The 15,887-nt window shown below is 32.1% G+C and overlaps 1 protein-coding gene across 1 annotated transcript in view; it reads right to left on the bottom strand.

The window, feature by feature from the left end:
* Positions 1–1,293: 1,293 nt before the first annotated feature.
* Positions 1,294–15,887, bottom strand: part of TM9SF2 (transmembrane 9 superfamily member 2) — a 74,943-nt gene continuing 60,349 nt past the window's right edge. The window contains 5 exon segments of the mRNA XM_031958622.1: positions 1,294–2,548; positions 6,445–6,616; positions 9,447–9,558; positions 10,296–10,447; positions 11,752–11,911. Coding sequence (XP_031814482.1) covers positions 2,481–2,548; positions 6,445–6,616; positions 9,447–9,558; positions 10,296–10,447; positions 11,752–11,911 — 664 coding nt within the window. The 3' untranslated portion in view covers positions 1,294–2,480.

Here is a 15,887-nt window from a genome sequence, read left to right as displayed (position 1 = left end):
GATTTGAAGGCTATCAAAAGACCCACAAATGACTTCCTTCCTCTCACCCATACTGACTCCATTGATTGAAGTGTAAATGTTATGGTGGTGGAAGGAGAAAAAGTAACATTTTTTATCTAGCAGCAGGCATTAGAATGTAGACATACATCTATCAGCGTAAAAAGCAGTGTGAAGGTGTAAGCAACTCTCAGGGATCAGGTTCATAACTAAAATTCTAAGGACAGGACAGGACAGGACAGGAGAGGTGAATAAATAGAGTACCTTGGGAGCTCTTAAAACAATGGAATACGAAGGCACTAGAGAGATGAATCTCATCTCATGACAAAGTGTTCAAAATAAGTGGAGCTCACATTTAGAGTGGATGGCAAAGAGGTTCATCATCATTGGGGTCATTTTGCTCTAACTTCGTTAGGCTCAATGCTTATAAAAACACATGAAACACTAGGTGTTCTGAAGTTCATCTCAAGCAAAAAAGCCCCGTTTGAGGTTTGTGGAATGTCTTGATGATTCTATAGTGTTGCTCCTTTCCACAAAAACTTCTAGAATCAAAATTGGACACTGTGATGGGAAAGGCATCAACTGGTACCTAACCAGATGCAGTATGATTGACTCATGGCACTTTCCTACTTGAACCTCCCCCTCTTTATCTTTTTTACTAACTGCATTTCCTTCTGCCTCTCCTTCTCTTCCTCATGTTTCTACATTCTTAATTGTATTTTCGTGTACTTGTTTTTTCTCCCTTCCTGTCCCTCTTCAATGACTAATATCAAATACCATCATTTTAACAGAGTATTCCTAATAAATGTAAAGTTGATGTAGAAAAAATTCATGACTTCTAATAAAACTTGTCAGTTATAAAGTTAATATTCTCTATTGCTTATTATTTTTTTTTTTAAAAAAAGTATTAATAGTTATACAAAGGATGTATAAAACTACAGAGCTTAGTCTTCATCTTTAAGAGCCAGTTATCAGTATTCCTCATTTTCCCTTTGTTTGCTGGACTATATTCCTTTGTTAAATGGCATCATTTAATACAAGTGTGACACAAACAAGTAAAACTGTAAGGTGGTTTTCTAATGACAAAAATAAATCTATTCTAATAAATCAATATTATTCTTAGTTACCTAATTTAATAAAAGTTTTTTTTAATTTAAATCCATCTACTGATGGTAAAAATATCAGGTTACCTTACTCAATGATATTTTATTGGTCTCACTATCCAAATAAACGATCATTTTAAAAAAGCATATTAAAATGAATTTTACATAAAAGAAGCCATCAACGTCATGAAAATAATGTGAATTAAAAATTTAATGATTTGTCCTTGTATGAGACAAACATGCAACCCTTAAAAACAAAAATGAATAGTGTTTTTAACAGATGTAAGCAATCTAGTATCTCTAAAATTGTCTGGAAATTTGAATAGTCCAAATGAATTTTGATTAGTCAGGTTAATGAGAAAATTGCTTTCCTTAATTTGAGAGAAAGAGATCGCATGAATAGAACCTATATATAAAAAACCAAAAAACCAAACAATCCTTACCTGACATATTAGCATATAAAATCCTCAATGACAATTTAGTCTTTAAAAAAGACATTAAACATTGGACTTTCAGTAGAGTGCACTGGCTGGATGTATGGATATGACTTCACTGTTACTCAACAGTTAAATTTTTTTGGATTAGTCATGTAGTGCAGAAGGATTGAAACAAAAAGTACTACATTAACAAAATATAGCAAAATTCAACAAAATATAAATCATTTCAAAACATTGTTGTCAACTAACTATATTTCTATTTACAGAACTTCCAAGAATGTAATTATAACAGGTAATGATGCAATGAAGACATTTTTACAATATTTATTAAGATAACAAATTTATAAATCCAAAGACTCAGAGGCACATAGTTTAAAAGGCCAATACCATGGGAATAATGAAGTCAACATAGAGAAGTAGGAATATATGAACAATTACAACCAGTACAAGATTTGTTTTTTAAAAAAGCCACATCCCAAATAAAATTAACACATCATAGGAGTCATCCTTCAAAATTACCATGATAAAAAGTTATTTCATTCAAAGAAAAATAATTCTTTCCACCTACTGAGCCTAGAAAATCCTATTTACAATTAACTGTCCTTTATTTTGTAAGCATTAAGTTGCTCAATACAGCTTCCTCTATTATCATTAGAAGTATTGTAAATATTATAGCTATTGTATTTACAAATGCACATAATATTTAAACTTGCTCTCCATAGAGAAATGAAAATATACTTAAAATCAAATCACAATACAAATGTTTAGTGGAAAACACATTTTGTGGGAACAGGTGTATGGGAAGAGGTGTATTTAGTAACATGTTGTTTCTGAAGGAATACTAGGGCCAATACTTCTGATAAATTCAAGGTATTCACAAAACAGGTCTTTGTTGATGAAGAATTTAATTTATTTCTGTTTTAACTGCAGCACATTAGCTTCTTCAGTCAACCTTCACCACACTGTATATTTTGGTCACAAACCAAAAGCATGCAAAGAAGCCAATTGTTCCTAAAAAAAAAAAAAAAGATAAAAAAATTTAATAAAAGGTTAATAAATGAGAAAAACATAAATCTAAAATGACTGAACATTCAAAGTATTCACAAAACATTTAGTTGTTACAAACCTACTACACTTTTCTTAATATATTGCCATCTGAAATCACTTGGCTCAGAGTTTTGGCTCTTGTCCTGTGCTCTATTTTGATAGTTGTATTTCAATATATAATTTTCTTTTTAATTCTATGTATTTTATTTTTTCCATTTAAAAAATGTTACTCTTAAGAAGACAGCTCAGGGACTCATGATGCAAAAAAAAAAGGTTAAAAACCCCCAAGTCAGGTTTTTTTTTTTTAAGTTTTAAAAAAAAACCTAAAAGTTACTTAAAATCCTCTTTGATATTTAACTTTGGTGCCTTTAGGTCACTGTTTGAAATAAGTGTTTGATGACTGCTTAAATTTCCTAGAAATTGCTATCACAAAAACTTTCACAATTATAGAATCATGAAATTTTAGAATTGAAGAGACTCTGAAAGTTATTCTGTTCTATGCATTATTCTCCTAAATTTTCTGTCAAGTGGTCGGTTCTATCTCTGCTTCAACATTTCCAGTGGGATTCATGTGGATGCTTATTATAAAACAGGTCAATTTTAAATGAAATTTAGGGTTCTAAAACAAAATGTTCAACTAAATGAAGGTATTCTGATTGACTTTCCAAAACTAAAATAAAGGCATTACTAATTTTCCAAGGCTTGAAATACAATAAAACACACAATCCTACACTTATAGTAAATAGAATCTGTTTTGATAGAGACATTCCACAATGTTACAATACCTCAGATTTGTCATTTTGTGCACTAATCAAGAGTACATAGCAAATGAAATAGGTCTCCAACTTCTGTAGATATTTACTATACAGATAGACAATTAGACTAATAAATCCCATTAGGTGCCCACCAAAATTTTTCTTCTCATCCTGTCTTGACTTGAGAATCCCTCCTCTTTGCTACTGTAGACCCAGCTGCTTCCTGGGATTACTTCTCATACCAAGTCAGTCTCAAATTCTCAACTCAGTCCAATGTGAACTAAACTATAAAAGCAAGACTGATGATTAAAAGAAGGAAAAAGTAAAGAGGATGGAGAATAGTCTACATCACCCCACCATGCCACATACCAGTTCCAGGACTGAAGTCCTAAAAAGTAATTTCAAAACTAGGTCTTTCTCCCATTCCCTAAATTTTTAATGTCTCATTCTGATACTGGGGGTGGAGGGTAGGTGGGGGAGGGGAGGAGAGGGAAGAAAATAGCCCAAGAGACTTATGAATCATCTAGATGTTTCTATGAAATATATTCTGAATTTTTCTTAGCTCCTTATTAATCTAAACATCTACCATTTCAAAGGATATGAACAGACAATTCTCAGATGAAGAAATTGAAACTATTTCTAGTCATATGAAAAGATGCTCCAAGTCATTATTAATCAGAGAAATGAAAATTAAGACAACTCTAAGATACCACTACACACCTGTCAGATTGGCTAAGATGACAGGAAAAAATAATGATGATTGTTGGAGGGGATGCGGGAAAACTGGGACATTGATGCATAGTTGGTGGAGTTGTGAACGAATCCAACCATTTTGGAGAGTAGTTTGGAACTATGCTCAAAAAGTTATCAAACTGTGCATACCCTTTGATCCAGCAGTGTTACTACTGGGATTATATCCCAAAGAGATTATAAAGAAGGGAAAGGGACCTGTATGTACACGAATGTTTGTGGCAGCCCTTTTCGTAGTGGCTAAAAACTGGAAACTGAATGGATGTCCATCAGTTGGAGAATGGCTGAATAAATTGTGGTATATGAATATTATGGAATATTACTGTTCTGTAAGAAATGACCAACAGGATGATTTCAGAAAGGCCTGGAGAGACTTACACGAACTGATGCTGAGTGAAATGAGCAGGACCAGGAGATCATTATATACTTCAACAACAATACTATATGATGACCAGTTCTGATGGACCAGGCCATCCTCAGCAACGAGATCAACCAAATCATTTCTAATGGAGCAGTAATGAACTGAACTAGCTATGCCCAGAAAAAGAACTCTGGGAGATGACTAAAAACCATTACATTGAATTGCCAATCCCTATATTTATGCACACCTGCATTTTTTATTTCCTTCACAAGCTAATTGTACAATATTTCAGAGTCTGATTCTTTTTGTACAGCAAAATAACGTTTTGGTCATGTATACTTATTGTGTATCTAATTTATATTTTAATATATTTAACATCTACTGGTCATCCTGCCATCTAGGGGAGGGGGTGGGGAGGTAAGAGGTGAAAAATTGGAACAAGAGGTTTGGCAATTGTTAATGCTGTAAAGTTATCCATGCATATATCCTGTAAATAAAAGGCTATTAAATTAAAAAAAAAAAAATAGATTAAAAAAAAACAAAAAAACATCTACCATTAAACTCTTTGAATTCCAAACATGAGAGAGTAAGGGAGGAAAATAAAATAGGCACAGTGTAGAGCCTTTTTATCTTTTTTGCTGGCAGTATTTAAAAGATTTCAGAATACCAATATGTTTGTTTAAAAGACAGCAAAGCAGGAAAGAAACTGAAAAATGTTTTAGGCTTTTTTTTCCTGTTGCAGTGGTGTGTACATTACTATTGAGTATTTAAATTAAACAGAGAAGAGATGGAAGGCTATAGCTAAGCATTTCATCTTGCTGAAAGTTCTCAGAAATGAGTAAAATTGGCTTAACTTGATTTTAACTGTACTGACAAACTACATTTATTTATTAAAATTAATATCCTCAACCTGTGACAAACTTGTGATATCTATATTTTTGTAACTGGAAGACATTAACTTAATCTATTTTGAATCCTAATACAGGTAATTCCCACTTCAAAAAAAAAAAGGACTTTAATGAAAAGCAAAAGAAATCTAAGTCACTTAATAAATATTTAATTTGGTGTGGTATCAGAATTAGGATGAAAATTCACCAGAACATCCACACAAAAGAATTCTTTAGGTCTTTGGGCATTATAAAAGTAAATAATAGTATTTTGAATTGGTAGGTTAATTATACTTTATGGAACAAAAATACTAAGTCACAAAGAACTTTACAGATAGTAAATACATTTTGGAATGAATTCAGATAAAAAATTGAGCAAACTTTTTCATATTATACTTGTAAAGTCAATATAAAGTATTTGAGTGTGTGTGTATATATATATGTGTATATATACACACACACACATACACACGGAAAAATCCACACAATAATTAATCACCCAAGATCATTGCTGTTTTTAGCAGACTGATTTTCTGGAATGTGTAGCTGCTATAAGCTCATATGTATCTATCATGTAACTCTTGGAATCACTCTGGCTCTATGTGATAAATGACCTAGATCATGCATTCCAATACGAATTCAAGGATGATACAAAACAAGTGACCAAAGTATGTGTTATCTGACCCTTCTCTACTTGAATTTTCTTTACTAGTTCCAATTCCCAACCCTTTCATTTTTCAAAGGGGAGACTGTTCCTTCAAAGCTAGAGTAGTATTTCCTCTTAAGAAAAAGGAGTTTAATTTGAACTAGTGCGTATATCCAAGTGAAAGTTTATGAAGAATGATTCCCGTAGTTCAGGAAAATTTTTTTGCACTGCCTTCCATAATAAAGCTATTTCTGAAAAGCTACAATTATCCCATCCCACAATTTATTTGCTCAACCTGCCTTTTAAGCCTGGTGGATAAATGATTTTGTTGGAGTGGGAGATTTTGAAAGACACAGGACAGCTCAATCATTTAAAGAGTTTTATGGAATTTTACAGAACCTATATGGACCACTAACTTCAGAAAACTGAAAAATTCTAAATAAAAAGTTTTTAATAATTACCTGTGAAAAGGAAGAAGATCAAGACCATTATCATAGTGTAACCAAAGTACAAAATTGTACTGGCTGTTCCTATGATTTGCAGCTTTGAAAAGAAATAATGTATAGCATATATTAAGAAATATACTGCAGTAAAGCCACTGGTAAGAAATGAACGCCACTGCCAATGATAATCCTAGGATAAAAAAATAAAAACCATTAAATACAAGAAAAAATTCTTAGCAAAATTCAATTAAACAAGATAAAAAAAGCAAAATAAGCAGATTGTCCAAAAATCCAATTTTAACCTTCAGTTCAGTTGCCAAACTCTTTCCTTTAAACAAATCTGATTGATTCCTTTTGTGTCCATATCACTTTTCTGCATAAAATAGACTACCTCAGAATCAAAGCCTTCTTGTAACATAAAAAAAGAATTAAGAAAAAAAAAAAAAAAAAACAACCTCAAACAAAACAAAAAATCCCAACAATGGACAGAGAGTGACAGTGTCTGACAATATTCAGAACTTCCCACCCTCAAGCCTACTGCTTCTCTGCTGAAAGAAGGCAATACAATTTCATTTGTTTTGGGGGGCAAAAACCTAACCCTTTCCAAAAGCTGCTGAGAAAGATCAATATCTTTTTCCCCCTCTCTATTTCCTCTTGATAGTTCATAATTATAATAGAGTTAGCAAGACTGGACAAATTGGGGGAAAAAATTAAAGAACTGGCCCAAAAGCCCATGAATATCAAGAGATGGTTACATTTAAACTTGAGTCCCATCCTCTACCTCAAGAATGCAATATAAATACAAACAAGTTATTTATATGGTTCCATATTATTCATTTATAAGTTTTTAGTTTTAGTTTTTATGAAGAATTAGGTTACAAGCCTGCTTTCAGTTCTCATTGAGAGAATTAAGCTAAGTAGGTTTTTTTAAAAAATCAATTTGTTGATATGACCTTTTATTTACTTTTTGTCAGCCATGTAGCTTGTAGCCCAGCTGGAACCCTTTTAAAAGAGGTAATATGACCTTTTATTTACTTTTTGTCAGCCATGTAGCTTGTAGCCCAGCTGGAACCCTTTTAAAAGAGGTAAAATCAAAGGCCAAGTTGACCGTAATAAATATTAAACTGGCTCTAGAAAGAATTCAACCTTCTGCAAAGAGGAAAAGGGAGTAGATGACAGAACCTGGCAACTTTTTGTCTTCTAATTTAGACTTTCATGGTATACATTAATTTCTACTATCATAGAGGGGCCATCTCTAACACAAGTTTTCCAAATATATGCCAGATCTCCATTTTTTATATTTATTATCAGCTAACACAAATAATGATGAAAAAAGTCATTTGAAACAATTTAGTCAGGAGTCAAATTCTCCCTCTCCCCCCAAAATCTTCCAGATGGGTCTGACACAGATTAGAATGTAATAGAGAAATCTTTAACAAAATAAATAAAATTATAATGCAACAAAGATAATGTTAATTTATGGTTTTCTAAGTCATTTATGCAACCCAAAGGGATCTATTTCTATTTGAGTTTGACACTACTATAAGAACTAATGCAGAGTTTTTAAAAAGGAAACTTGTAATGAACTTCTTGAACAGTTTAAAGTAAAATTATCTAAAACATATCTCTTAGGGCAGTATATTTAAATCATTAGTAAATTTTTTCTTTTATTAGAAAAGATTGTCTTTTCTTCAGTCCAAATAAAAAGAGAGGTATATAACAAGGAAACAGTCTTCAAAAAAACTCAGAAACTTTGATCTTTAAGAATCTTTCAAAACAAGTTTTAAATACTATAGTAGAATCCACCCAAAGCTTCTTAAATATATAGTAGTGTCCAAATTAACTAGGAGATAAAATATAATTCTGACATTATTTTATTTTGTGATAGCAAATGTCATGATTATATAGCCCTGGACCCTAAACTCAAGAGCAATGTTTGCACACCAGTACCTTTAGTCACCATCCTGGGAAGCATCATCCCCCTGTAGATATACAGTTTGGCATCTACTCTTGCAGGGGCTATAGCCCCAGTTAATTAAGATTCAGAAATAAAACTTCCTGCCATCAAAGTCCTTAGCCTCGTCAAATAATTCAACATCAGAAAGTGGTCCGATCCTACAACAGGACCTTATATATCATACCATATTAAACTACACTAACTACAAAATTAACCCAAGAAATGGGTATAAATATATTTCAATGAGTTGTGGACTTAATGCTCCACAACAGGAAGAACAGCTAGTAGAGAGCTTTAAGATTAATAAAACACTCTATATAATTATTATATTAGCCTCAAAACAACTGTAGGCCTAAGGATGAGTATGTGACATTATTTTCTCCATTTAACAGATGAAGAAAATGAGACAGAGTTTAACATGACTTGCCCAAGATAAATAGCTAGTAAGTGCTTGTGGGAGGATTTGAACTCATATCTTCTCAACTTCATGATCGGTGTTTTATCCAATGTGCCATGCAGTTTTCTGTAACCTGATTTAAACACTGAAAAAACCTATGGGCTATAATCAAGAATTAATGTTGGAAAATGGACTTTGTCAAAGGTATATTTAATAGCAGATGCAGTAGAAGTGTGAGCATGCTTTCATAAAAAAAAAAAATTTTAATTTGTCTAAATCTTGCAATCTCAATATCAAATCATGCAAATCAATCAACTGTGATACAATGCTTAGCAAGTTTTTAAAAGATGCAAAAATGTAAGATTTATTTTATGTTATAACTTTAATTTGCACAACACTGTGATTTTTTAAAATTCAGTAATTTTGTGTAATTCCCAAACAGCTTAGGCTTATTAATCTATTATGTTTTAAAGAGCTAATGTTATAAGCTCATTGTTAAGAGCTAATGAAACCTATTAAATTAAAAAGTTGTATTTAATTATTGATAACTCTGGAACATATGTAGGTCAAATCTTGCTAAGATGAACTTAGAGCATGGAATTTTTATAAAATGAAAATTTACACATTGTTTAAAAATGAGCATAGCTGAAGATTACTAAAACATACCTCTGCACACAGATGGAAATAACAAAGCAGTATAGTTGCCTCAGAACAAGTAATAACCAAAATGATAAACACCAGAAATAGGAAGCCAAACATGTAATACATCTGATGAGACCTAAAATGATAAAATGTCATTTTGAAATGAAAATTGTCTCCATTAAAAAAATATCAATTAGTCATTTCTCAAAATATATAAAAAATCTGCCTTAACTCTGAAACCAATGGAACAAATCAAAAGTCATACCGAGTTCTTAGAAGGTTGAAGAGAGCAAGGAAGGGGAAAATACTGCAATTTTATTTACTTAGGATTTTAAAAAACATCTACTCAATCTAGGATACATAACTAACTTTGTTTCTTCTATCTTTGGCATTCAAAAATTCATTCCAATATTGTAAATATATATGTAAAAATGAAAAAAAGCTTATAGTCTGGTACATAGTACTTTAATCTGATAATTTAAGTAATTTAATCTGATAAATCAAATATTCTTACAAATTCATTATTCATGGAGAAAATGAGGCTTAGTCAATATGTCATGCTATTTTCAGAAAATCAGACTTATGTCAGTATGTCATGATATTTTTAATGGCAGCTCTCCCACTGCAACTGATCATGCAATGATCACTATAAAGGAGGTCAGTTACATTCAAAACATATAGTATAGAATAAGGAATTAAGAGTATAGAACTTTCTTCTTTTCACAATTAAAAGATTTCTGATTACTGGGTAAATGCTTACATTCATTAGATCCACAAAAGAATTTTAAATATATCAAGCATAAAGGAAAAAGCAGGAAAGTTATTATATGTAATATTTCTAGGAATGAATAAAATCTTTATAAGTTAGCTTACCAAATACTATTCAGAATAAAAAAAAGTTGTATAAAGATGCACCCAAAGGGTAAAATTCCTCCCATAATAATACCAGGTAATGGTTTTGTGTAAAATGATTGTTCAGGAATCTGACGAGGAATCTGATTGGTACGAACTGGGTGTTCAATGGCCTTTAAGGAAAGAGGAAAAGAATAATTACACATCCATTTAAAATATTCCCTGTACTAGACTATTTGCCAGCTTTTTCCTCAGCTTCCATGCTGACACTAATGGTAAGAGAAGTCTACTTAAGTCATCAAACTGAAATTTGTATTTAAAAGCAATGAACTAGAGACCACTAAGTGCTATATTCAGATTTGGCCTATTGAATTAAGTCACCACTGTTTCCAGCAGCTATCCACCGACTAATGGCTTCAGACAAAGTAAGAAACACACAAAAGTATATGATGTAGTACTGTGCAAATAGTAGTTAATAACAAGGTACCGCTAGAGTTTTCTTTTTAATTATATACTTATTGCAGAAAAAAAATCAGCTGGTACCGAAAACTTTGTCAATGTATTTTTTTTATTTGGAGGTGGAATACTGTCATCTTTACTAAAATTGCCCAATTTTATTAAAAACACAGTGAATACAATAAGGCTGTATGAAGCTTTATGACCATGGGCTATTGGTGATACTCTCAATTATTGCCCCATTCATAACACACTACATGATACCATGAAAATAAATGAAATTAAAAAGTACCTAAACATATTCATTTTTGACTAGGGAAGTTCATTTTTTTTCTCTAAAGGTTTCAGAAATATACCCTATAATTTCATTTCAAGATAGTGATGCCAAATTAACATGGTTTAACAAATGTTTTGAATATTGGCACTTTTATTTCATTTGTTGTTGGATGAATAGGTTGAAGAAAATTTAACATAAATTTACACACACACACACAGACACACACAGACAAACAATAATTTCACTCTTCTCTATCATACAAATGGATGACATTTTTGAGGATATAATTTTGTAACCCAGAATGCTTATTCAATATATGAATCACTATCTTTTGGAAATAAACTTATTAAGAAAAATGCACCTTTATAGTAAAAAAAACTATTTCCTCTATAAAAAGACTTATCAATGTATTAAGAGATTAGAGTTGTAAAACGCTCTCTCTCTCACACACACATACCAGTGTATGCTTTTATGAACTTATATTTAATTAATAGTGAGAGCAGAGTAGAGAAACTATCAAAAAAAAAAAAAAGTATTGAAACTCTACTTTCCCCCAAGGGACAAAAAAAACCTCCCACAAGTTTGGAGCCAAAATACACTGAAGAATTAATTAATCAAATTCCTGTGAAAAACTAATAATACACAAAAAATAATGAAGAATTTGCTTCTTTTAAGCTCTCTCAGATCTAAAGTTTTGAATATAAATTTTCATTGTTTATTATACATAAAAGTCTATGAACTCACATTTTTCTTAAAACCAAAGTAGGCACCAATAAATGTCAGTGGCACTGATATGCAAAACCAAAGGGCCAATATGGCAACCAAAGTCCCAAAGGGAATAGCTGCAGAAGATCCTTCTCCCCATAAAATCAGGTTCATAATAAAGAAATCGGCAAATACAATCCTGAAAAACACAATAGTCTTTTTGATTAAAAAAAAACACACACGCACACACACAAGAAAAGCCAAAATCTGATGTTAAGCCACTATATAAATAAGTCATAGGTTAAACAGTTGAACTTTATAATTCATAACCTATAGTTGCCAGAAAATATCAAATGAAGAGGTAAAAATCAACTTTGTAACCTGACAATCATCTGGGAATTAGCTGTTTTAAATAATTCCAAATATTTTATTTAACATTTTTATGGAAATATTTCTTATATGTAATGTGTTTTCCTTTCCTAAACAATAACATCCTAACATGCTTTCCTTTTCTTAAACTACATGTGTATGTATATGTACACGGAAGCACAAATTGTAGCTTGCTGATGATAAAGGATAACTATCATAACAACTATGCTACTATGTGTAGTAGGCATAAAGTACGAAAACAGAAATCTTCTTTTTGTCATTTGCATTTTTCTCAAGAGTGGAGTGGGTGTGCATCTTCATTCCTTCTTTGGCAGCAGTAGTTGTCTGTCTACAATATTGAGTACTGAATCAAAGATCTGAATTGTCCTGTCCCAGGTTGTTTAATTGTCTTCCAAAAAATCACTTTCAAAGCAGCTGATCAATGTTCTTTAATTTTCCAACACTTTTTCAAAACAAAATGCTATTTCTACAATGCTTAAATGATAAACTGACTATAGGTAATTCCTTGTTAGCATGCATGTATACTCTTTTTTGCAATATGTGAAGGAAGAGCCTCATCATTTTAAGGATTTGTGCAGGTACATTTTGGAACAAGCCTATTACAAAGCCTTACAACTTAACGCATACACCAGATGACAATTTTCAACATGATAACTTACATAATCAGTTAATAATGTTTGATTCTGAACAGAATTTCAGGTACAAGAAATCTTAAAAATCAAATTCCTATGATGCCATAGCAAAGTCTTTTAGAGTCAATGAATCACAGATCAACATTCTCATGCAACCTTTTCTCTGGTAGCAGTTGATATTCTAAACAACTGGGTCCTAAAATCAGTGAACAATAGGAGAGCAAGAAAATGATTAAAAAAAAAAAATCTTCATGGAGGCTGCCTGAGTAGTAATTCCACAATTTTCTAAAAACAATAATAGTAATTATATAATGGCAAATAATTTTCAATGTCATAAAGACACAATATTTCATTTACTCACCACAACTATCCTCTATAACAGGTTGAGCAATTATGATTATCATTAGATGAAGAAACTGAGACTTGTAAAATTTTAGCTATTTGCCAATACAAATAATATATAGTGCAACTGGAACTGAAACATAGGTCTTCTGAATTCTAGCTCAATGTTCTTTTTATTATACCACATTACCTACTTACCTCTTTTTATCAACAGGTTAGTTTTGCTATCTTTAAGCAAGCATGTATATATCAGAATCAACAGATTCTGAAATTGTATTCCTATGAATCTACTAGAAAAAAATATAGACTAGCTGGAAAAATGCCTTTGCTTCATAATGCATTAGCTTAATTATATAAACAACAAATAATATGAATGTTAAATCTCCTGGAAACAAATTAGAGGGCGAGGGAATCAGGGAGGTGAGGCAAGAGATTTCATTAAGGTAAAAAACTTGAGATGTAGATACTTCGTTTACTACTAATGTAGCTCCTCAACTCATCTATAACTTAGTCTCAGAGTCCTGTTTAGGACAATGAATGGTTAATTGTTTTGCCCATGGACCAAAAACTAGCACAATTTCAGAGGCAAGGTTTGAGAATCTAGATCTGATTCACTCCAAGGCCAATTATGCCAAGATAACTTTCAAAAATAAAGCCAAGAAGGGGCAGCTAGGTGGCACAGTGGATAGAGCACCAACCCTGAAGTCAGGAGAACCTGATTTCAAATCTGGTCTCAGACACTTAACACTTCCTAGCTGTATGACCTGGTCATGACAATAGTCATAAGTGACTAAATACCCATATGTGACAAAAGTCACTTAACCCCAACTGCCTCAGCAAAAAAAAAAAAAAAAGCCAAAAGTTACTCAAGTTTTTATTTGCAACAACATTGACATATAAGAACAGACAATTTAGCCTTACTTTATTTAAATTTAGGGGCCTAAATTTGAGTCCTAGCTCCTTACTCTTACTAGTTTAGAAACAAATTATTAAACATGAGTGCCAATTTCCTTCATCTATAAAATGAGGAGGAAACTGATATTATCAGTTCAAAGGCTTCTGGGAGTAAAGTGCTTTATAAACTTTAAAGCACTATGTAAACATGAAATATTACTATTTTTAATTCTTCATTATTAATTGCCAAGGCCTAAGTTGGCTAGCAGTGACAAAATGGCTCAGTTTCTTCAGCATTATAAAACTGCTCAGAGGATAAATTATAGCCAGAGATAAATTTTCTCTTAAAAAAATTTTTTTTCTTTCAGTGTCACCTTTTTTAAACCAGACTTATAATTCTGTGTCAAGGTAGAAAGCTAAAATACCATTTCAAAAATACATATAACTCAGTCAATTTTGGAAGTATTTATAAAACTTTTGCCATTCAATTACCAGTGGACCAGGAAAAAAAAATCCAACCTTTTCACTTGAAAATTAGTAATACGATCCAAAAAACAATATAAACATTTTAATGTAGACAGGTGCTTAGTATAGTTCAGGACAACAGTTAAAAATGACTCAGTTTTTTAATTTGAACAACCAACTTTTATGAACTTTACCTTCACATAAGATAGAACAAGCAATAATTCAAAAATTCACAGATGTTTTATAGGGTCAACCTAAATGGACTTTTTGCTCTTTTAAGATAGCTCAACTTCTTTATACTTCTGAGCTTTTCTTTTATTAGAAATGTTGAATCTATGTCATAAAATGGTTTCTACAAAGCAATGAAAACTCAATCCTGTAACTCATCGATCCACTATAGTGTATACTAAACATATGGCTTCCCTGTTATTACTATACAGTAAGTAACACCTCTTCCCCAACATCACTTGTTTTAAATATATGAGCTGACGTGCTGCTGACATGGCACACTTATTTTTAAGGGCTGAGCTGCAGAAGGCTGTTTGTATATACAGTTCGAGATTCCCTATCTAAGCCTTTGCCTTCTAGGGCTTATTGAAGTACTTACTGTAGAACTAGTCCATTCTTTGAATCTGTTGCTGGCTCTTTTCGTTTAGATTGTCTGGTGCTAGCTCTCCTGGCTAACTGCTTGTGATCTCTACCACTACTGCAACCTCCCACATCTTCTTGAGCACCTCTGAGTCCCTCTTCTCTGCTCCTTTACTTTCTTGTCTCTTCTAAGATCTCCTGTAGTCTCTCCTGTACTTCTCAGTTTTCAGGAGAAAAGGCTGGCCCAGGCTTTTACAAATACTGCCAGCCAATCAACCTGCTCTTCCCCTCCTGATGAGGAAAGAGTCGATCACAGTCCAAAAGCCACAATCTTTAGCTCTTCTTGGCTATTTTTTTGCTGGAGCTTGGAAGTTTTTGCTTTTCTGCTCAAGCATTTCCACCTTGTTTCTAAGATCCAAACTTTTCTAGATATGTGGAGATATCAGAAATTGGCTTTCAAAGGTTTGACTAGTCTATTCTTTGATTTAATGGTACTAGAAATTAATATTCTTACTTAGAAAGTATGATTAACTCAACTATCTTTAGGAAGGAGGTCCTTATTATAATTAATTCAGACAATTTTAGACATAGGAGACGACAGACCAGTTGAAAGATGAGCTGAGAAAAGAGCAATGAAGTTATTTTTAGGGAAAAAAAATCATTCTTCCAGCTAAAAAGCTTACTGCCAAACTAGAAGTACTTAATTTTTTCACAGATAAAAAACAAATATCATGAAGGATCCAAACAGTTCTTGAATAATCATCCCTTTGGGCCTTAACAACCTATTTTACATAGTAATTATCAGAACTATTTGTTACTGGTTAAAAAATTGAAGTTGATTGAGAGACACATGAACATAGTAGT

This window comes from Sarcophilus harrisii, chromosome 3 (genome assembly GCF_902635505.1).
Source record: "Sarcophilus harrisii chromosome 3, mSarHar1.11, whole genome shotgun sequence".
Taxonomy (NCBI): Eukaryota; Metazoa; Chordata; class Mammalia; order Dasyuromorphia; family Dasyuridae; genus Sarcophilus; species Sarcophilus harrisii.
The sequence above is the reverse complement of the archived record's forward strand: the minus strand, read 5'-3'. Positions and strand labels throughout refer to the sequence as shown.